General features: G+C 40.5%; 3 protein-coding genes across 7 annotated transcripts; 1 reads left to right on the forward strand and 2 right to left on the reverse strand.

The window, feature by feature from the left end:
• Positions 1-3052: 3052 nt before the first annotated feature.
• LOC115392279 (synaptotagmin-1-like) lies at positions 3053-13593 on the reverse strand. Of its 4 annotated transcripts, XM_030096850.1 has the most exons (13): positions 13558-13593; positions 11580-11675; positions 9032-9078; positions 8879-8917; positions 7740-7862; positions 7317-7504; positions 5430-5611; positions 4936-5046; positions 4637-4804; positions 4300-4467; positions 3860-3977; positions 3601-3734; positions 3053-3517 (listed from the first exon to the last, which is right to left on the reverse strand). In XM_030096850.1, exons 6-13 carry the CDS (start codon positions 7444-7446, stop codon positions 3311-3313), a joined length of 1218 nt encoding a protein of 405 aa, XP_029952710.1. In that variant the 5' UTR covers positions 7447-7504; positions 7740-7862; positions 8879-8917; positions 9032-9078; positions 11580-11675; positions 13558-13593; the 3' UTR covers positions 3053-3310. The 4 variants fall into 4 exon arrangements, with proteins under 4 accessions (XP_029952710.1, XP_029952708.1, XP_029952709.1 ...); XM_030096848.1 differs by having other exon boundaries at positions 8879-9078; XM_030096849.1 differs by lacking the exon at positions 7740-7862 and having other exon boundaries at positions 8879-9078.
• bbs10 (Bardet-Biedl syndrome 10) lies at positions 10475-13945 on the forward strand. Its single transcript, XM_030096847.1, has 4 exons — positions 10475-10529; positions 11583-11781; positions 11866-12828; positions 12980-13945. Exons 2-4 carry the CDS (start codon positions 11591-11593, stop codon positions 13767-13769), a joined length of 1944 nt encoding a protein of 647 aa, XP_029952707.1. The 5' UTR covers positions 10475-10529; positions 11583-11590; the 3' UTR covers positions 13770-13945.
• An 878-nt stretch (positions 13946-14823) lies between these two features.
• Positions 14824-21924, reverse strand: cd9a (CD9 molecule a). Of its 2 annotated transcripts, none has more exons than XM_030096853.1 (8): positions 21644-21924; positions 18198-18300; positions 17944-18041; positions 17424-17498; positions 17121-17222; positions 16285-16374; positions 15851-15934; positions 14824-15764 (listed from the first exon to the last, which is right to left on the reverse strand). In XM_030096853.1, the coding sequence occupies exons 1-8, from the start codon at positions 21710-21712 to the stop codon at positions 15699-15701; spliced, it is 687 nt and encodes a 228-aa protein (XP_029952713.1). In that variant the 5' UTR covers positions 21713-21924; the 3' UTR covers positions 14824-15698. The 2 variants fall into 2 exon arrangements, with proteins under 2 accessions (XP_029952713.1, XP_029952714.1); XM_030096854.1 differs by lacking the exon at positions 21644-21924 and adding an exon at positions 19455-19764.
• Positions 21925-22947: the final 1023 nt, after the last annotated feature.

The following is a 22947-nucleotide window of genomic DNA, read 5'->3' on the forward strand; positions in this document are numbered from 1 at the left end:
TTGAAAGGAATGATGTAATGCACGCTCCAGCTCGTTAAGTTTCGTTTTGTCCGCCATTACTCCGCCAGATGCTTAGTGAGCAACAACTGAGGAGGATTTTCCAGAAAGTAAGAAAAGACTGGCTTCTAGCGCTGCCACAACTCCAGCACAGACTCCACCAGGTAAAAGAAACTTAAATTTTACTCCAGCGCTTCTAAACGAGCGAGGTAGGAGTTCCTCTCTTCCGTGCACGCAAGCCACAGGCACGAGTTTTTCACTAAGCTGCATTACGCCCAAGGCCTGCAGGGGGCGCTGTTTTGCATAAAATGTGCAAACTCCTTAATGCACCTTTAATATGAATTTACTTAGTATTTTAGCGTCATAAGACATAGTAATTATTGATAATGCACACTAAACAAAGCTTAAGCAATTTTTTATTCTGTTTTATTTATGTTTTAATGTTGTGTTGAAAATTTGTATTTTCTAATAAAAACTTTGCCTGTTTGATTATTTCAAATTCCATTTCAGTACAGAAGGCTTGTTACTACCAAAATCATTTATTTCATTTCTGTTGGTATAGCATTGCAAAAAACCTTTTTTTTTTTTTAACCAAACACATCTCTTACTGTCCTTGAATCTCTTCTCTTTGTCCACTCTTTTGTAAAGGTCACATATTTTTGGGGCTTCATTACTTGTCTTGATTTTTGCCCTTTGGTGTCATATTCATGGGAAAAAAACACTGTGATGAATGTTGCACATATTGTAGATAAAGACGAAGAACACGTCGCAGTCTCAAACTCCAGTCCTCGAGGGCTGCAGACCTGCATGTTTTCCATGTCTCCCTACTTCAACACAGCTGATTGCAATGAGGCTCGTTATCAGGCTTTCTGCTGAACTTGGCGATGAACTTCATGAGATTCAGGTGTGTTGAAGCAGGGAGACATGGAAAACATGCAGGTGTGCGGCCCTCGAGGACTGGAGTTTGAGACCCCTAACGGCATGGAGAACAGAATACAGCCAGATTACACGTCGTGGCATCTTGTGTGGGTGCTGTCAATAGCAACATTAAATGAGAGGAGCGCATGAGGTATTGACAGCCTGCCCATGTACATGCCAAATCCAATCCTTATTGACTAACTTATTGAGAGCAATTATTGATCAGGGAATTGCATACAATTAAAAAAAAGAAAAAAGAAACCTCTAAAGGCTGACCTCAATCAGCAACCAGTCTATAATTAGATTTAACTCTTGATTTTTTTTTTTTAGTCTATATTAGATTTGACTCTTAATTTTTTTAAAAGGTTAACTTTGATTTTTATTTGTCTCAGCCCTAGAGGCTGAGTCATTGAGAGTTCATTTTTGAAGACCTCTCATGTCGTCTATCCATGCATACACTAAATTGTACATTTGCAGTTGTCAAGTGACCTAGATATTCCCCAATAATTTTTGAGCACGAAAACCATAATATAAACTCATGGCTGCATGCCACTTTAAAGCATCTGGAAACTTTAAAACATTCCCACAAAAAAACTTATAGTATATTGCCAAACCTGGTCATCATATACAAATGAACTAAAGAAGGGTTTATTACATTTTTGTTCAGCTGCAAATATTACTTCTATAGCTTTATAAATATTACCGTACTTATATAGGGCTAGGTCAAAGATTTGGTTAATCATACATAAACCCTAGTAAAAAAAACAAAAAAACAATGATAATGTCAATATCAGCTGTAAGATGTAGAAAATTCTAAACACATGGCAGAAACTCTGGCAGTAACTCCAACCCAGAGGTTTACCAGGAATTGTGCAAGTAGACGCACTTCCACAGTTCACTGTCTACAAGTTCTCAATTTCACCTTAATAAATGCAATTTGCAGCATACAATATGCAATTACTTGTTTCGGGTTCTCAAAGGATCTTGGAGGAAATTGCAGTGATGCAATTGCAGACGTTCAAACATACCGTTCAACATGCTTCAAGAGACATGCCACTCCATCACAATTTAAACCTTACATCTAATTTAAGGCTCAGATTTAATTCTTCCCTAGAACATTACCAGAGTAGATTTACAACCTGTACACATTGATCACACTTATGCTTAACAAAAGGAAAGGAACTCTTCAACCTGCCCTCACACGTGCTTTGTCTTAAGCACATGTTTGACATTCTGCTTGATGATTATCCTTGTATTCAGAACATTTGCATGTGCAGAACAGCTGCCCTCACGCTGCAATTTGTTGTGCATCAGAACGCATTGCAGTAAGTCAGAAAAAACCCCAGTCCCTGATTTAGCAATTGCACAAACTGTTTGTTATGGAATAGATAAGATAATTGTTAGAACTAATTGCAGTCGTTGCCCATTCAGACTAAACTATTTCATTAGGATTTGATGCCAAAGGCAAAAAATAAGCCTTAGATTTAAAAAAACAACAACAACACAATTTAGATAAATATTTGTAAATGAATAAAATTCAGTGCATCATTGGTGGCGAATTGTGAATATGTGAATGAATTATTCCAAGCTGGATTGCTTCCAGTTCATTTTGAAGGTCTTACTGTCGTGCATGCCAAGTCAAATCAAAACCATTGATACGTGATAAGTGTTTCCTACAGAAGTCAAAATGTTAGCTATGAAAAAGAGCTACTTTATTATTCTCATGTAATAAACATCAAGGCTGGCAGAGTTTGAAAAAGAAAATCACTGTTGTAGTTTCTGGCCTGTTATTCTCTTCACTTTGCCGATGATGTGAAGCAATACTCATCTATGATTCATGGTGTCAAGACTTGGCTTTTCTTTACTTCTCGGCTGTGCTGCAAAATTGTAATTAGAGCATTTTCAGAGTTTATATAAATGTTTTTTAAGCTGGTGCAGTTGGAAAAAATGTAAATGAAATCTAAATCATTCATATTGATAATATTGAATTATTTAAGTACTAAAATTTGAGTTATTTCTTTATCATTAACTGCTTTCAATTGTTTAATTTTGCAGGTTAACTACAGTTTTATTCATCATTGAACAGACCAGAACAGATTACTCGCACAAGAAAAAAAAAAAAAAAAAAAAGATCAGTTTATTTTCTGTACATTGCGATACATCTTTGTTTAAAATAACCATATATTCAGAAGTAGGATGGCAAAATTACCGAGGGAAGTCAGCCTGCAGTCGATAATAGTGACTGATCAAAGATACAGCAGGGTGTCGTTGGGTAGAGTTACTGAGTTAAGCAGCTTTGTTTGTATTTAATTTAGGGTAAGTAAGAGGTAGGAACACAAATTGGAAGCATCTGAGGTAAAAAGCTGGGTTTCCTTGCTGCCTGGTGAACAAAGTTTTATTTCTTGTTGGAAATCATTGCCTTGATTTCTTCCTCCGGTTTGAGGCTGTGCCACTGGGCGATTGGTCGGCGTGGGTTCGCCAGCATGTCTGTCCAGTGGCGCTGCTCAGTCCCGGTGCCGTTATCCCCCAGCAATACCTTCCCAATGGCGTCGTTCTTCCCAATCTTGTCGTAGTCCAACACGGTCACGGCTACCTGCACCTTCTGCAAACGAGCATAGAGGCCAAAGCGGTGACTTTCTGATGGTTACATTTATGTGGTTGTGTGTTCATGCACAGATAGTGTACCTCTATTTGTTCACATGGAACTTCGAAGCTGAAAGACTCGTTGTAGTAAGGGTTTAGGGTGTTTTTCTTAATTGTTGTTTTCTTTTTCTTCAGTCTTTTTCCATTCTGCATTAAGTGAATCTTCACATAAGGGTCTGGTAGGAAAAACATGGAGGTTTTTGAAAACACTTGACAATGGAACAAAATCCTATGTGAATCTGTTTCTCTCTCTCTCTTTTTTTTTTTTTTTTTTTTTTTTTTTTTTTGCATTTTCATTCACCTGATAATCCACCCACGTCCATTTTCTTCAGGTTCTTGGCCTCCAGAATCACCACTGTCAGCTTCCCAGCTGTAGGCACATACCTCAAAGACAGACATATATCTCCCAGCCGCTCGCTCTAAAACACAGAGAATAAAGTGAGTGTCTTGTTGAAAGACTCTCTGATATAACTTTGCTTCTTGAATAATACATTTTGAAAGAAAAAAAAACTAAGTTGAGAGGCTGCACTACTTCTAGAAATACTTAAGAATGTGCAGTATTCTTGGATGTAAAACTGTCTTTATAAAAGGACACGTTGCTACCTAAACACACAGAAAACACACTATTCACATATAAAATGCCTTAAAACCAACTGACTCTCACTGACTAATAGCTTTGGGACAACTCAGATACTTTTTTCCGAGTTCAGCTGTTTTCCACCGCTCACAGTGGGTTTTCACCTCCTCCTTTTCTGCCTTCTGCAGATCCCGCCACTCCTGCAGAGACTGGCTGAAGTCCACACTGCTCATCGGTATCTTCACAGCTCCAATGGCGTCATGTTTAGAGAAGCGGTCAAAGTCGTACACAGTCAGCACCAGAGTCTTCCCCCCCAGCTCAGTGTACGGTACCTACACGTCAGAGCACAAATCAATCATAAAGATGCACACAGCATGGACAAATAGTATTCGTAGTAATAGTGTTTTACACTTATTTCTCATAATATAAAACGAAAACATAATAGACCATGTTATGTGCAGAGAAAGTTACATAATTCAAACAATGCTGCACTCAGTGTACCTTAAATGTAAAAGTTTCGTTAAAGTTGGGTTCCAGAGTCTTTCTGTGAACTTTGGTTTCAAATTTTTTCTTTTTATCCGGGAGCAGGTAGAGCTTCACGTAAGGGTCAGAGCTCCCTCCCACATCCATCGCAGGCAGCTCTGCCGCCTGCAGGATGCCCACCACCAGCTGGAGTCGGGTAGCAGAGGGAAAGAAGACAGGCAGTGTAATTGACAGGGAGAAGAATGGTATTAAAATGTGACATTTACAGACTGGCGCACGGTGAGCAAAACGCGTCACGCTGAACAGCAGGAACTCACTGAGTTTTCTGTGAAGTTGTAGTCTAACGTGAAATGTAATCTGCCCAGCTTCTCCTCCTCCTTTGGCTCGTTATCCGACGGATCTGTTTCCTTAAGTTCTTCTTTCAGGGTCTGTGCACACACACACAAATACACACACACACACACACACCTTGAAAAGTAGCCGGCCTCACACCTTGTGCAACATCTGTTCGATACAGAGCATGATGCCGCCAGGCACAATCAAGGGTAATTTCCCTGAGACCTCTCTTTCAGTCATAAGATACTTTACATCATCATTGTGTTTTAATGTGACATGCTTCCTTGGAGATCGTCGCAACCACCTGTCTGCCGGCTCACACCAACTTTTATTGGAACATGAGGGATGTGCAAAAAGATCCATTAGTCCTGACAAACACCGACAGCTTTACTAGTCCTGCGTGACCCGGACGTCAGGACTGTGATACACTGCAAGGACAATGCGTCTGCTGCAGGAGACGGAGTGTGTGGCTTACCTCACCGTAACCTCCATCCATTTCGGTGTCAAAGACTCCCTTGCTCTTCTCTTTTCCCTTACTCTTTTCCTTGTCTTTGTCCTTGTCCTTCTTTTTCAAGCACTTCTTCCACACACACACTGCACATGATAACACCACACACAAACTCACGATGCAAAGGGCAGCGACAGCCCATGACGGCACTGCGGGTCCACCAAAAAAGAAACACACACACACACGGAGGATATATTAATATTTTACACACATTCTCAGGCAGCTGCTTGGATTCGGTGTTCTGAAGGTTATTCCTAAGTTTCCCCTTAACTGTATTTCACAGAAGATAATAAAATTAAACTGTTTCTCCTCACTTTTTGACTCACAGGGTCAAAAAGAAAAAAAAAAAAAAAAGCACTGAAAGGTACAGTGTGAGCTGAACCTGTACCCCACAATGTCAGTGATTTCAAACTGATGTTCTTTGGTCTTTTTTTGATGTTTCTTTTGTTTTGAATTAAACTGTTCACACATGCATAATTTACTGTCATCTATTGTGCATTTTACTGGTATTTAGTATTAAAAAAAGCAATTTAACTCTGTTGTAAAGGGAAATGTGATTATCAATAGTGAGCAATTACAGTTTAGTTGTTCAGCGTTTTGACACACAACCAGTGCCCAATCTAAGATGAAAAGAAAGAAAATATCACACTGTTTTTGCTTCGTGCATAAATCTACATGTTTTCAATCTCTTCTTTCCTCGGCAAATTTGAACTGAATGGGTGCATCACCATGAAATGCTACAGAAGTCTGCCAAGGACAAAGAACTACTTTTTACAATCAGGAATAAACGCAAGTCCAAACCATGCAGGACTGTCTCCCTCCAGACCTGGGAGTATTCACCTCAACAGGTTTTAGGGTCAAAGTGAAAATACACGTTTTTTTTTTTTTCACTTTTTATTTTCAAAAAGTGTTACTGTGGTTTTGATCATGTGTGCTGGGGATACATTCATTATTCAAATGTTTTGGCATCATGCTTCATGAACATGGAGACTCTTGACATGTTATTTAAGTGTTTGGAAAAGGTTAATAAATAATGTATAATCAATATAGAAAGGTTTAAAGACGTAAAAGATGATACTGTATGGACCATATAATAGGACTTGATTACTGAGAAAAGGCACACATGATGTCTCGGACAGAGCGTCAGCATGGCTGAAAGTGAACCAGAAACAGGGCAGATTCTACGAGACTTTTTCAAGCAACATTTTTATATTTTGGCTTGATGAACCAAAATAAGCACAAAATTAATCTAAGTGCATTTCACTCATGTACATGAGTTAGTATTTTTCTGCTCGGTGTTTTAATACACATGCATCTATTTCTTCTGTAAAAGAAACTTCATCCACCTCTGGTAATGAGATCCATTATTCCTACAGAAACAGATATGTATCTATCTATTTCACACACTGTGTGGCTGTGGTGCGTTCAGGCGCACATTACTGGAAATAACATCTTGTACTTTTATTGAACACTTTATGCTTCATCTGCTTGTCACTGTCTCCTCCCAGTCCCAGAGACCAGCGAATCAGACATGACTCTCCATTTTAAAGTTTAAGAGAGTGACAGTGTGGACTATAAAGAACTCCTGCTTCAGTGAAAATTCTGGGATGTTTTGAATATTTACACTTTCGGATGTCCTGACCTTCTGCAAACTGCTGAGTCGGTATCACTTTCATATTATGTAAATAAGTCTCTGTGTCGTTCCCGAAAGTGTAATCTTAAATAGAATTTGCTTTCACATGCCAGAAACCTTCATGATAATCAATATATGGATAATCATCCTGCTTTTCTGAGTCAAGGTTTCTCAAGTCAACTCATAGGTGGGAAAATTAATTTTGGTATTTATTGACTCACTGTGGATGCTACGCAGTTCACTCATGAACTTGTGCCCTCCAGATGGTTTTTGCCCCGAGGGGCTTGTTGCATTTGGCAAATGAGTAGGGGTAGATGAAGGGCTCGGTGCAGCTCGCCGGTTCCCAGTCATTATAGCAGAAGATCCAGAATTCAGAGAAACAGAGATGCAGAAAATCAAGGCTCAGTCCCTAAAAAGAGAAATCACAGCACATGAAACCTTTAGAAAAATTCTGCTTAAAACAAAACAGACAAAGCTTCTGCTAAATGATTAAACGAACAATGTAAGCAAGCATGCACAGCATACTATTGATCATAAGTTTGAAGCAATTATGTGCTTATTTTCTTTGCATGACCACCAAGTGTCATATAACTTCTCTGGTTTCTGCTGGCCTGGCAATAACACTTGAACACAGGATATGAAACCTGCTGTCTCTGCCAAAAGCGCTGACATGGAGGTGTAGGGCGAGGTGGGGGTTGAAGCGTCACACGTGGACCTCAGCTGTCCCACACTGAGCTGCCAGAGGTGAGAACTGTGCCAAGGTCATGCTTGGTGCAGGCAAAGAAACAAAATTAGAGGAAAGTTCCACTGCCAACGCTTCAGCTCTATAGCACACTTTGGTATGTTGCTCTCCGCTCTGCAGACATAACAGGTATTGAGTATCTGGGGCTGAATCAGCAGACAAGATCACACATCCAAGCAGACACTGATCTTAGTTTTTTGTCGGCATTTTCAGAATTATACACCAGTCATCTCAAAAAGGACAGGCTCAGAGAGAAACCAGCTCTGCCGCACTGACAGTCGCAGGAACGAAAGTGAAAGACAGCCAAAAGAAATAATGATGCCAAGTATGCTATTATAGACATGAGGTTATTATTATTATTATTAATTATTATTATTATTATTATTAATTATTATTATTATTATTATTATTATTATTATTATTATTATTATTATTATTATATCTCTGTTATAGATCTTAATATATTTCAAACTGGTTTTTAGATAATTAAGTTATGACGTGTGAATTATTTTTGTGTAACTAAACACTGCCAAGTATTTCATGTATTCCAGATTTTCATACGTTTTATAGTTTATGAAATTAATGTCGTAGTTTTAGTTTTAAATGAATCAACTCATATGATCCTTGTCTCTCCTCTCAGTTGAAGCTGTTTTCATACTTTGTGAAGCAATTCTGCCAGTTCGTAACACTATACAATACGATATATATGATAAACACTCATGAGTGGAAGCTCTGTTTCTCTAATTTGCCAAGCTTTACAATGCCTTGGTTTAAACATCCTGATTTTCTTAACCTTCTCTGAGTAATTTGACATTTTACTGGAGTCCAAAACTCCTTAAATTGTGAATCATAAATGAAGAATTTACTCATAAGTATATTTTTTGTATGATCCTTTCTCCAGCATTGAAGATTCACGTAGTTTCTATTCATATAAATCAATCAAGATTGAACAAGCATTGAAGTTTCATTGAAACCTCAGCATCAATGAAATGAAATCATGACATGAAAATGACAGGTAAAACAAAAGACGAGCTGACTTACCTGTACTGAGTGGCTCGGGTAATATTCAGCCTCGCTTTCCTTCCAGAGAAGTGTGGCAGAAGGAGGAGAGAGGGTGTGAGAACTGAAGAGGTGGGGTGAAATAGTGTGATGAGGTAGGTGTCACCACCTTACGCTTTTGTTTTTGTGCCTCACCGGTTCGGAGACCTGAAGACGATCAGTGCAGGCGTGTGAAAGCAAGACTGAAAAGGGATGAGAGGGAGGGTGGGACACGATAGATCTTGGGTTAGTATAGATGAAATTGCAGCTCTGTCATGTTGAGTTGCTGCTTGTGTGTATGTGTGTGTGTGTATTCTTTTTCTGTCCATTCAGGTCTCAGGGGGCTGCTAGTCCTTATTCCTGACGTCCAACCTCTCGTGACCTCTGTCCCACCCCTGGAGGTCACCCTCAGCGAGCCTCTGATACATATTCATTAGTGTAGTGACACGGCTTTTTAAAAGCTCGTTAGCATAGTGAGAGTTCAGCACTAGAGGACATTTACATTCACAGCGCACTGCTGGGTGTGTGTGTGTCAACTTGTGTGTGCATGCATCTGTACATCTGGCAGGACCTGCAGGACTGTCTCATATTGTCTATGTATAGATGATGTTGCCTGATTTAGAAACTTAGGATGTGGTTTCTGCGGCAACATAGAGATCAGGTTCCAGCCCCGCCTAGATCACCTTGAGGTTCCAGTGATACTGTACACACGGAGGGATGAGACAGAGGGAGGGAGAGAGGGAGGCAGCATAACGCCTGTTTGAGCCATGTTTAGAGACGCATTTCCTGTTTCCTTACAAATTGCAGAAAACTTGTGACAACTTGCTGACATTTTAAAGCAACATACGAGACCAGACAGAAACCTTTTAATACCTGTTGCCAGTTATGCTTCATTTCTTGACATAATTAATATAAAATATATTAAAAAAACTAACAAAAACTTGAAAGAAAAATCACTTTAATTTCTTTAATTCAGACAAAACAATAATCATACACATGCTGTTTAAAAACTAGATGCCAAAATAGGTGTCGCAAAGATGCAGATCCTCATTTCCTGGCAAACAAACAAACTGTCATCATGACAAGAGATTCACAACACTTTTTTCCAGTAGTTTTTTGACTTGTCATGTTAGGAAAGGGACAGGCGATGACAGTTTCTGTGGTGGGAAGACAATGAGCCAGTAATATAATAGCACACAACCTGTAAAAATTTAAAGAAAAAAGTATGACAGAGAGAAGAATGGTATTAAAAGTAAAATCAAGTATTGGCTTGGTTTCCTATTGTTTCTTTAACTTTTTACAGAATCTGCTTATAAGTACCACTGACATGGAATTCCCCATCCTTATGAATGATTATCCTTATGAGTTAATGGATCACAAAATATGCTTCTTGTGTCCATTTTTCATACTATTAGGGAGGCCTTTGCTCAGTTACAAATTTACATTTCAGCGGAAGACATCCAAAGCATGCAGTCATGAAAAATTGTGTTCTTCATGAAAAAGAATAAAATCCTGCATTTGATGACCTGATCAGAACTGTGCAGTGTGTGTTAGTGGTGACAGCCCGCTAGGTGGCAGCACTCGTTTCTGTGCAGATCCACCACAGAAGAAGTCCCGTCTCCTGGAGACGCAGCTGAGCGTCCCTGTGCTGAACGTATGTATGCGTGCTCGGATCAAAATATTTCACATTTCCAAAGTCATGCATCGTTTGGAGTAGTGCGGTGTGTGAAGCCGTGATGCGTGAAATGTCAGAAGTCTTTCTAATGATAGAAATAATGCGCGAGTCGCTGGTAAATGAGCTCGAGGTTGCTTGCTAATGCTAACATAGCATTGTCACAAGCAGTGGGGAGGAGGTGAATAGTTTCATAAATCACAGTGAGACATACGTGTGTGTTCTCTGTGCTGGTTTCTGTTATTGTAGAGATCTTTCTGCAGCATATGCTGAACACTAAAAGTGTCGTGAGGTGCTTCTGTTTGTTTTGAAAGTAGCTACAGGTGGTCATTCGAGCACAAAGGAAACACACGGAGGCGTCTGCTTCACTCTTTATAAATAAGTTTATCTGCCCAGTGCTGTTGGGCAGATATCATAGTTTCAAACGGGACATTTAAAACCCACATTCGCTATCATTGTGCACCCTCGTTTCTTAGCCATCAGGTCAAACACCAGCCAGGAAGTCCCAGATCTTTTAATTCTATCATGACCTGCCAGCTACCTGAAGCCTTTGGCTGTCACTACCTGCCTGCCTCCCCTGGATGCCTTTAATAATAAGGTTGAGCTGTTTTTTGCTATTGATAACCCTAAATGCAATTTTCCCTCATTTCACTGTTATCACCTATGAGTAGTGGATAGTTAATCTGTAATCGATAATTAATTTTTACCCAGATTAGGATTTGGTGGTGCTGGTGTTGCCAGTCCCAGTTCACACCACGCAAAGGTTGAATACATCAGTAACAGGTCAGCAGACAAGCGTTTGGTTAAAATGATAACACATGCGAATTGCCTGGTCACAGATTTTCTTCTATTAACTTTACATCCATTTCTCCTCCTCAGAGGAGGGCTCCTTCTTGAAATAGAGTCTTGCTATCAGTTTAAATGTCAAACTACCTATGGTGATTCATATATTTAAAAAAAAAAAATACAAATTTGTATTTGTTGTTTATGTAATATCTGTTAAACCTTTTTGTGTGTGATGTTGCCTCTTACAAGGTGTGAGGATGCTGCCACTGGAGCGTCTCCGTCTGAAAGATGTCCTGCAGACAGTGTGTGTCCTGGAGTCGGTCATCCTTCACAGTTTCGGTCCTGAAGGAGGACAGGTGCTGTTCACTCGAGACACAGGACAGGCGATGTTGAGTCGAAGTGGGACACATGTACTGACAGCCCTTCACTTGCAGAATCCTGTGGCCAGGTAAACATCTTTTACTGTGTACTATTGTTAAAATGTTATGTGTGCTGTTCATACTTTGCTGTAATTTGTTTTTCCTCCTATTAGGTTTGTGGTGGAGTGTGTCAGGAAGCACAGCGCTGCAACAGGCGATGGATCCAAAACCTTTATCTTACTGCTGGCGTCATTACTAAGGATGATTCATGCTGCAGCCAGCAAGGAGCCCCACTCGTCTCAATCCTATAACTCCAGAGAAGCCGCAGAGACAGCCTCAGCCAGGTGTTTAGCTGACAAACTGCTCGCGTTTGCGTCAAGGGAGTTGGATGATATCATCATTACAGAAGTGCTGCCTTATGGGTGCTGTGTTTCTTGGGATGACTTCACTGCCAAAACACAATCCTCAAATCAAACAAACAATCTGTATGTTCAAACGCTGCTGGCTTCTTTTTTTCATACCCGTCTCAGTCACCTGCACTGTGACTTTATGAGTAACCTCTTGTTTGATTTTCTGAATTGCTGGAAGTTTAAAAAACGTCTACCCTCCTTCTCAGTTCAGTATTTAAATGACAAATTCCCTGCACTGCACACACCTGTATCAGGCTTTCCTGTCAGTGCTTCACATCTGATTGACGGGCAGGTCATTCACAGGGACTTTGCAACACCAGTTCCTCATAATTATCAGCAACCTGTTAAAGCTGTCGTTGTTACGGGTTGGCTCCAGTCAAAAATCCTAGATCAAGGAGAAATACTTGATTTGGGGGCCGCTGGTGCAGTGGAAGACAACAGCATCTTGCATTTTAACACCTGGAATGAAAGGTCACTAGAGTGTATTATCGCAAAATTGCGAACTTTGAGGGTCTCCTTGCTTCTGTGTGCAGTGAAGCAGTCTGCTGCCACTCTGGCCTTAGCCACACAGGCTCAGATTTGCGTTGTGGAGTGTGTCAGTGAAGATGAGCTTTCTGTTTTTGCTCAGCTAAGTGGAGCCACTCCGGTCTCTGACTGTTGGATCATCGGGCCAGAGCATGTTGCTACACTTTCCTTTTGCAAACCAATACAGCTGGGAGCCCACAGGTATTAAAAAAAAATCCAAAAAGCTCATCATTTATTTGTTGTTTACAGTTGTATATGTGGATACAAGGTGTAATAATTGTATATATGATCAACAGGAATATTCAGTTTCCACCACTGGGTTTGATTAATAGATGTTTTTAATCTTCCACAGGTATGTCCACGTAGCTTTCCACGATTCAGAAGAAATGATCAAGGTCAGTCCCTGTAGTCTGGTACTTTGTGGACCAGGAGAAGAGCAAACCAACCAGTACACAAGTGCATTTCGAGACGCCATCTGCATGTTACTCACAACCTGTGAGCCCCTACCTCTGACTGTAAACACAACATCAAGGAGAAAACTGACATCTGTTTTTGGCAGATCTGAACATGAAGACCGTCAGACTGACAGCTCAAGTACAATTTCCCACCACAAGCAAGTGTTGGAGACAGGTTGTGTGATGCCTGCAGGTGGAACATTTGAGTTTGTCTTACACCATGCCCTTCGAAAACACAGCCACGACTGCTCAATTTCAGTTTCTGCAGAGACGCCTATTGCTGTTTCTCAGCTACTGGCAAACGCCCTGCTGAGCATCCCTCGTCAGATTTACTCTCACAGTCGGCGAGGCTTCCTGGAGACTCAAACCAGGGTCATCGGTTTTCTTTTAAATCATTCCCACCTTTTAGGCCTCATGCCTAAACATGAACGCAACACCAGTTCTGCACATAGAGACGAAAGTAAACCGAGCTCACATTGTTCCGGAGCGGATGACGTGCCATCAGAAGATTCTACGTTGGACCTGGGCCTTGAATCCGTCTCCTGTAAATACCAGTTGCTCCTTAATGTGCTGCAGTGTCTAGCAGGTCTCCTTCGGGTGGATGCCATTCTCCACACTCCTCACAGTCACTCACGCACACTCACACACACTTCCTGGGAGGACCCAGAGGATGAGGACGAGATCTGAGATTGTCATTTTACAAACACAAGGAGCATTAGTATGTCTTCTCCCCAGATTTACTCAGGTACTGTTTAAAACTCAGACCGCTTGACTAAAGAAATGTTCATAGACCTGTATTGTCTATTCTATTTTAACACAAGGTTTTTACATTCCTGCAGAGCACTAAATTATTTTTCCTGGTGCTTTTGATGTGTGATGCCAATTAAAATTTAAGGAAATCTGATGTCGTCTTGTGAATGTTGCAGGACAAAAACATAAATCAACTCACACTTAGCCTTTGTACAACACGGACTGTGCAGACTATTAAATATTTATCTACTTTGCGTGAATGCGACGGTGGTAGTCGCCTGCTTCCTCTTCTCAACGTGAAGTTATTTTTTTCCTTATCTCAGTTTTCCTGACCACTTCCCCTTGACGCCACAATTACACGGAGCACATACACACCGACAAACAAGGACACATAGACTCACAAGTGTACACACAGCTTTTCACAATCAGTGTTATCGCCGGGTGAACCATTTGCAAGGTCAACACCCAGCTGTCAACAACCGAATCAAAGTGCCCTTCCTAATCAGAGGGACGCAAACTATTTTCATCTCTTTTTTGAGGGGGAAATTATGAGTCATTTAGATATTACCATGATTCACGACCGTCCATTACCAAGCTGTTTACTGTAACGATCATGTCTTTAGCTGTGACGACGGATGTTCCGTAAATTAGTTGTGACAGGATTATTCCAAAACAAAGAAACATCTCGGCTTTGATGGTGCACCGCATGAGTCACAGTGGATGTTCCTTAATAACAAAGAGGGGAAAGCGCACAGGGAAATTCAAAATGTTATCTTTTCAATGTACACATAAAAACCAATCTGAGATGTTGGCAGCCTGATCAGGACACCCACACCTTTCTAATCTCTGCCTGCTCCTGAATCCTGCACACTATGCAGGGAAAAATATTAGCAAAGAATTTGCTAACGTGTAAATAAATGCAACTATGTGACCTTTATTCTCTTTTGACTTTTGCTTAGCGTGTAAAAAAAACTGCATCACACAATACTTTCAGTTGACTGAGTACACTGAAGTTTATTTGGTTCGTATTGTTAATTATCATCTCTGTGAAACAGTGCATATGGTATAAATCAATCCAATCTCTGTAAAATAACTACAACAATATAAAATACATCATTAAACTGCATGAACCTTATAAACACATTAAAAAAAAAAAACTTACAAAATGTGACAAAAACACAGAAAGGCGTTTTAAAGGATGGACAAATTATGGTATAGGACCATAAAGGACAGGAACAAATGAAAAGCAAATACCTTGGAAAAAAAACCCAGGATGCTACTATTTTTAATACCCAGCTGGGTAAAACCACAGTTATTGCAGTTTGCAGCTTGGCATTGAGTTGGCTACGATCATCATGATTTGACTTCAGTCTTGTGAAGAATGAAACTGCAGGCGTTGGCTACTGCCGTGTGGTGCTGGAGTGGTTGTGTTTGCCATTATTTGGCCCCTCACTGTTGATGGCAGCGAGTGACCCCGAGTGAAAACAATATCAATGTGATCAGAATACAACACTACACTCCTTTGTTTGGATATTTAGCAATTCACAAAACACTAATTTCATACAAATTACCTCAAAATTACACACTTGTGTACTATATCGTCACTGAAGCACAGATGACACCCATTCTATATTTGGGCCTAGTAACCACTTTGCGCTTATCTAATCCAGAAAGGTGGGCCTAAAAGTGTCAGCAGAACATTTACAACAGATGCTCAATGAAATCTGAAGGATCTGCACACAGCCCAGTTTAGGTAATTTCCCCCCATGAACAAGCAGTGTTTCTATTGGCAGTGGAGAGCCGTGTGACTCTGAAGAACGACATCATGCAACATTAACGGGGACTTCAAGGGTGTGACGGCGGGTGTCACACCACCTCTCGAGATTTTCTGATGGCGCAGCACAGGAGCATGCTGAAGATCATCCCAAACACCTGTAAGGAACAGAGGGACATTGCAGATGCTTCACGGCAGCACACACTAAAATTTGAATTTATTGCGGTCACACCAGTATACTTGCCATGACAATCCCAATGGTGATGCCGACGCCCCCGATGATGTGCAGCTTGGAGTCAAACATCTCCTCAATGGCATTCGGGCAGCTCTACAGAACACGGGCATGAATCATTATCAGCGGTCTTCAAACCAGCATGCCTCCTGGTATGGCAGGCGTAACAGACAGCCCGAGAGCGTGCAGGCGCCAGTAAACCATCGTTGCCATAGCAACACTGCACGGAGGCTGATAAAATTAGTCTTCAAATGGAAGACCAATAAACTTGTGACACACATCAGGCCATTATTAAGGAGACGACTTACTGTATTTGAACCAGCGCTCACAGGAATGGAGCAGCTCTGACATCTGTTGTATATTTTGAATGATATTTTTCTCCTTTACCCTTGATCGAAGTGTGTGGTTGTGTTAGCATCTGATCTATAGATGCTGCGTAGTTATACCTTGATTAGGAGCTGCTCGAGTGTATCCACTTGAGGACAAGTGTCTTTTTCAGTTTCCACAGCCATGCCATTTGGGCCGCAACAGTTCAACTGTAAACACACACAAAATAACATTTCAACAAGAAAAGATGCTTTTATTAAACAAACATTTTCACTTTCATTCAGTTTTTGGCTCAATGAATCTTCGTGCTGTCTACTTTTACAGTTAATTTTACTTTTCTGTCATGGTTCTGGTATTTTCGGTGTTGTACTTTGCTGTTTTCATGTTTTGTTTTCCCTCTGTGGTTCCTCTGGTTTGAGTGTTTCATGTTTCTTTTTTCTGTTATGATTCACATTATGTTTTGGTGTTCAGTTCCTCACATTTCATGTTCCCTGCTGAGGCGACATAAGTTCATGCTTGGGTTCATGTATGTCTTTTCTGCTCCCCTCCACAGTGTCTTTGCTTTACCTGTGTTACCCTTGATTTTCCCATCTGCCTCTTATCAAGCCCTACTTCCCTCTATGTACAAAGGTCTATGGGTTTGTCTTGGTGTGTTTGTCTGTCTGTTTACTTTCTGTGTCTCGCGTCTGGCAACCTGTTTAGTCTTGTGAACTCTTCATGCTTTGTCTGATTTTTCCATTGGATTTCTGTTGTTGCTGTGAATTGGTTTTGGTATTGGTACTTTTGGACTCGGTCAAATGAAGATAACATTTAGTACTCTAGACAGAAGAAAAGATGCTTTATGTCGGAATAACAATGTGTTTATATGTTTTTTTCTGAAGGATAAAATCCATCCTTAATAGACTGCTGTCAGTTTGATAGAGAATAAATGTTAAACGGTGCAGATGTGGCTCACCCCGTTCTGAATCATTTTCAGTGTCTCTTTGAGATGCGCAGCTCCGCTTTCCTTGTACTTCGTGTACGTCTGTCTGTAAAACATTGTGATATCGTTCACCACCTGTAAGACAAACAAAGAAAAGATGAAGTTATTTAATTTACATCACTGTAGCTATATATGCATTTAATGTCTTATCAAAACCATGTAATTACTTTAAAAATTTATTTGGGGTTTTGGACTGTTTTTCAATTAGTATTGTTTTTATTTTGATACCGGGATACTTGAAAGTGCTTGAAACTTGAGCTTTCCATATTATATTACCTTGGTTTGGTTGGAAAATCCCCAGATTCCAGCTGCTACTTCAACAGCAAATATGATAAGCAGGAAGAAGAAGAACTGCACAAAGAGAGAGGACAGAATTAAAGTGAGCAGACTGTTCACTTCCACGCATGCTCCGGCTCATGCCCACATGCATGTGTGGACATGTAAGGTCAGCCGAGTGGAGCTGAACCTAATTTTCACAGGCTCCTCCCCCTCCTCCTCCTCCTGAGGGATTTAGTCCAAGAAGATTATAAGCACGCTGTGTGTTGTGGAGGGAGGGAGTACAGAAACGTCGAGAGACTCCTCTCTAGCCCAGATACCGCTCAGTAAACAATAATGAACTCAGACGTCTCAAATTTCTGACTGAGATCAAGGTCAGTCCAGAAGCCACATTTGCCACAAGACTAAGCGCCGCTCAGAGGAGTGACTTAAGTGAAGTCGGTTAACTTTTTAGTGACAACATCACAAGGAATGACACAGGACTCAGTTACAGTGTGAATAATAATAAAGTGGTACAGACCAGCCCCAGCATACAGGGTGACTCCTGGATCGCCCCGCAACATCCCAAAAACCCAACCACCATCATCAGTGCACCAGCGCCTATAAGGATGTATACACCTACACACACACACACACACACACACACACACACACACACACACACACACACACACACAATAAATAAATAAATAAAACACATTACAAAGGAAATGCTTGCAATTTGCGCATGTGGCTTCAAGATGTGTGACTGTTTGAGGACTGAGAGCATCTTACCAGTGTAAAACACATATGGAGAATCTGGTCCGTCAAACAGGCCTTTGGTTGAGGGGTCTAACCTCAGCCACAGGCCGACCCCCAACACGGCAGTGCCTGCAAGCTGAAGCACACGAAAACAAATATGATCAATTTCAGTAAATCAGTAAAAGGCCAGACGAGAAGAACACTTCCCATGCACCCAAATGCTCAGTGTTTATGCACATTTCACTTTTATTAACCAACGTCTATTGAAAAAAAAAACAATTCTGAATTTTCAGCTGGAAAATTATAGGATTGCACAATTTCAACACAGTTACAAGATTAAAAATCATAGGAAAAAAAATTCTTGTAGTATAGCTCAACAAAGAAAAGAACACAGACTGTGTCAAATAGAAGGTAAGAGATCAATACAGCAGAATACAGTTAAATAAGTAATATTAAATGTCAATATATACAATGCTAAGATAAGCAGCGCTTGGTGTCAGCACAAAGAATGGAACCACCAGAAAAACATAACCGTCTACAATGAATTATACAGTCTTATTGTCACGACAGTGAAGGATTAGAAAGATACATAACAAGCACACAAATGGCTTTAATACTAAATATGAAAGTAAGTTGCCACCAAACAAAACACTGTTTTTTTCCGTCAACGTCATAAATCATGAAATACGTGACACTATGATTACAGCGAAACTGCTTAAGATTTTACTTTTGCTTTCAAACTCTCATTCAGACATTAAAGGAAAATTATGATAGATTCACACAGTTTTGCTTATGCTTGCTCATGTAGAATTGTTGATTTTTTTCCCGTGAAAATGCCTTGAAATGAGTTGGATTCGGCGCTGTTCAAATAAAACTGAAATTGAATTTGTACTTGGCAAAACATAATCAAACAGGCTGCCAACATGTAGCTGTGTGTATAATTTACAACATGTCTTAGAATCTGCTTTCTCTGAGTATCTAAATCTCTTCGAGAGCCACCTTCTCCAGGTTAGGTTACTGAGCCCTGTTGTGCACATGGGCATGCACTTACAAGTCTTTTCAGTCAAGACGGGTCAGTTAATTTTCACCTTTGAGAAGCAGCAGTCTGTTCCATTCTCAGGAAGCTGTTTTCTTCATGTGTGGCTGCGTCGCGACCGAACCATTTTCCTATATGTGCGTACTTTCACCCCGTTCTGTTTCCTGTTCACTGATTGCAAGTTAGTGATTCTAAAAGGAGGCCTCGTCTCCACACATCCACGGAAGTCAAAACAAAAAGTGAAGTCCACCTACCCAGAAGACCAAGTTGAAGGCAAACATTAGGTATTTCACACACACGATTCCACCCTTGACAGCCATGCTGATCCAGCTCACGCAGTCCACCGCTTTCAGTGTTTCAACAAGTAATTTGTTTCCGGGGAGAAATGAACAGACAAGGTGTTGCAACGGCAAAGCATTTTTCAACGCCACGCCTTCGTTTAATCACCTGATTTCACGTTTAGGGAGTGGCAAAGGCAAAACTGTTATTGGGCCTTCGCTGTGCATGTGATATGAACTCCTGCCTGTTCCTTCCCCTCCTTTGTTTCATGGTTTTGCATGAGCGGTTTGTCTGTAAACACCGGCTGTGTTTAAGACGAGCAGACACTGATCTGCCGGCAGAAACACAGAAAGCTCCTTTTGAGGCACACTAACAAAAATATACTTAGTCAGAAGGTTAGTTACTGCTCTGCTGTCTGAACTGAATCTGCGTAGACTGCGGTGTGCAGTGTTGTTAGTTCCTCTTCCTGAAACCCAGATTCCTTTGAAAACACAGCTTGACGGCCTTGTTTTTGGTGGACTGACACAAAGCTACATCTATTCAAAATCACTGGGATCAGATAGCAGTGTCAAGTGACTTGTGGCCATCACTGATTGAAGGAATGGATGACAAATACTCACATTATTGTCAGTTATTATTTATGTTTTGGTGCTACCCATGTGCAATTGTCCTCTAACTTATAAAACATCATGTAATCTGCTACAATGAAAATCATAGGCTTCTACTGAGTATACCCACAGTTTGAATTTTTCATCCGCATTTTTGCTGCCAGTAAAATTAAACAACTTTTCAGAGAACACAACACTACAACTACAACAATTGTAACAGTTTTGTTTTGTTTGTCTGAGAAATTTACTTTTAATACTATTTTGCACTTTCTTAATTGTTTTTTTTTAAAACAGCACAGCTATATGTTATTATTTTAGGAACAGCAGTTGCACTAATAGTTTCCTGTTGGTAACAGGATCTTTGTCACATTTTTGGTTTCTGCTTGAATGATTCCTGAGAATTAAAAGAGGATACTAACGTATCTAAAACAAACCAAAACAGTATGGTGAAAATATTGTATCACTCAGAATGTCAGTCTGTCCATATTACAGTGAAACAATGTTCATGCTGGTGATAATAATGGGAAGAAAAGAGCAATAACCAAGAAATTTGAACTGGTATGTGGCCTTATGTTGTCAATATAATGTAATATTTCTTATAGGTAAATTGTACACTTCATAGTTTAAATAAAGATTCATTACTGATTGATATATTGGGGTTCTGAAATATGTTTGTTGAAGAATGAAATAAACAATTGGAGCTTTAACTTTAGCAATTGACTCTTGATGAAACACCTGAGCATTCATTGAAACAGTGTTTTTAAAGAGTTTGTTTACCGTGAAAACAGTTATTTATGGAATAATTATAAACCAAAGTCACTTTACAATTTGAGTATTACTCCATTATGCATAAATATGCGCGCGCACGCACACAGTGAGGAAATCCCAATGTGTATACGGATGGTTATTCCTGGCTGCACAAAATAGAAACGTTGGTAGAGGCATGTCATCTGAAGCCAAACACACACTTCTATTCCACACAGACGGACACAGCATGACACACCCTGCAGGCTTAGAGGAATACAAATGTCCCATATTGGATGTCTACAATCCGCGGACACGCGCAGGGACGCGGGGTATTGGGAAATACTGTGTCCTGAATGAGCAGAAGTCTTTATTAATACCGTCATTATTATTCCGTTCATGGAAATTACAACCCAGCCACAATAAAGTGTTTGTACCCCCATGTAGAAATTATTAAAATGCCGTGCGCGCAAACTCCAGAGTGCGCCGTGGAACTGGGTCACTTGGCCACTGGGGATTATTCTTCCTGCCCGCTCGGGCTCCACAAACATTGGGACACTTTGTGTCTCGCGGCGGCCGGTGCCACGGATCACTCACTCAGAATATCGTTTGATCATTAAAAAACCGAGACAGTCCGCGAGCGAGCGCGCCGCACGATTCCGCATCTGGGACACTAATTTCATTCACAATAGTAACCTGCACTCACACGAACGCGCAAGCTCCAACACGCTCACATAAAAAAAAAAAATATACAGAGCTTCAATACACGCAGACTGATCGTGAGAACAACACATCCTGTCGCCTTGACTCACCCAAAACACCAGGTTGAAGGCAAACATGAGATATTTGATGCACATCTCTCCTCCCGACAGCGCAGCCATGGCGGCGTTGGGCTACCGGTCGCTCTTCAGACGGCAGAGCAGATTTAAATCGAAGGTTAGAATAGCGGAGAAGAGCCTCTAAATAACAGTCGGTATGCAGATCGAGGTTATTTCCCGACGCGCCGACGCTTTACGCGCGCCGTGCAGTGCGCGCCTGTAGTGGTCCGCCCCCACATGGCTGCACAGCAAAAGCCCCCTGGTGCTTCCTTTTTCTTCCTCATTCTGTCACATCCCTTGAAAGTTTAATTTCCCCTTCTTTGTACAATTTGAGCTGCCTGTACTGTTGCGTGGTTATTTATTTCCGAATTTTACCTCGATTCGATAATGTTGATATTTTTATTTATAACATTTACAGAGAGAAGCTACAGAAAACCAACAGTATGTAAATTTTTCAAACTGTAGACTGTGTCTGTGCTTCCTGCACGCAGTGATCTAACAATGCCCCGAGCAGCAGCCTGCTGTGCGCTTTTCGCTCGGTCCCTGCAGCAGCAGCAGCAGCGCGCGCCGGGCAGTGCGCTGACGTAATTCTCCCAGAATAAGAAAAGCGCGTTCATGCATTTATTATACTGTACTTAGTGCATGAGAGTTTTTTTTTTTTTTTTTTTTTTTTTTTGCACTGCGTGCATCTACAGATCAACATTAAAATGTGTGCATCGTTTCTCGAGGGTTTTTTTTTTTCTCCATCCAGGCTGGCTTTATCAAGATTTCTAATCAAAGGAACTGAACAGTAGCTCGCGTCACATTTAAGAATAATCGATGGGTTGTGGGCCTTGCATGGGAAGAATACAAATATTTTACAAAACCCACATAGTTTGTTCACATATGACGAAATGCAGGTACCAAGCAGGATGTCAAAACTGAAGTGATCTTTGGACCTCCATCTCAGTAGAGATTTTATTTCAATTTTGTTATGTATTTGTGAATAAAAACGTGGTTGGGTCTCTTAAGGAAAGCTGAAGTGGTGATGATGATGTTGGTTTTAATTAAAATGCTACCAACTGAGTATTAAACGAAGAGTTTCTCGTTTTAAATTCTCATTCACTGGTGATTTTGTGTGTGAGTTTGGGGTCATTCTTTAATACTCTATTCAACTATTAGTTTGACATTTTGTACCCCATAAAAACTATTCTTATATAAATGAAAGAATTTTTTTTTCTTCAGTTGTCACAACTCGTGTAACATCACATATTGCAGATCAGCACCTCAGATTGCCAAAATAGCCAAATGCAAAATGT

Source organism: Salarias fasciatus, chromosome 7 (assembly GCF_902148845.1).
Source record: "Salarias fasciatus chromosome 7, fSalaFa1.1, whole genome shotgun sequence".
Classification (NCBI taxonomy): domain Eukaryota; kingdom Metazoa; phylum Chordata; class Actinopteri; order Blenniiformes; family Blenniidae; genus Salarias; species Salarias fasciatus.

What these genes read in the sequence shown, in the direction of transcription:
- LOC115392279 (XM_030096850.1), bottom strand. Translation starts at nt 7,446, where the DNA reads ATGACTGGGAACCGGCGAGCTGCACCGAGCCCTTCATCTACCCCTACT. An exon ending in TGGATGGAGGTTACGGTGAG is followed by an intron (nt 5,047 to 5,429) that starts GTAAGCCACACA and finishes GTGTGTGCACAG; the next exon opens with ACCCTGAAAGAAGAACTTAA. An exon ending in TTCCATGTGAACAAATAGAG is followed by an intron (nt 3,518 to 3,600) that starts GTACACTATCTG and finishes GCTCGTTTGCAG; the next exon opens with AAGGTGCAGGTAGCCGTGAC.
- bbs10 (XM_030096847.1), top strand. Translation starts at nt 11,591, where the DNA reads ATGCTGCCACTGGAGCGTCTCCGTCTGAAAGATGTCCTGCAGACAGTG. An exon ending in TTGCAGAATCCTGTGGCCAG is followed by an intron (nt 11,782 to 11,865) that starts GTAAACATCTTT and finishes TCCTCCTATTAG; the next exon opens with GTTTGTGGTGGAGTGTGTCA. An exon ending in ATACAGCTGGGAGCCCACAG is followed by an intron (nt 12,829 to 12,979) that starts GTATTAAAAAAA and finishes AATCTTCCACAG; the next exon opens with GTATGTCCACGTAGCTTTCC.
- cd9a (XM_030096853.1), bottom strand. Translation starts at nt 21,712, where the DNA reads ATGGCTGCGCTGTCGGGAGGAGAGATGTGCATCAAATATCTCATGTTT. An exon ending in TCCATATGTGTTTTACACTG is followed by an intron (nt 18,042 to 18,197) that starts GTAAGATGCTCT and finishes GTGTGTGTGTAG; the next exon opens with GTGTATACATCCTTATAGGC. An exon ending in TGAAAATGATTCAGAACGGG is followed by an intron (nt 16,375 to 17,120) that starts GTGAGCCACATC and finishes GTGTGTTTACAG; the next exon opens with TTGAACTGTTGCGGCCCAAA.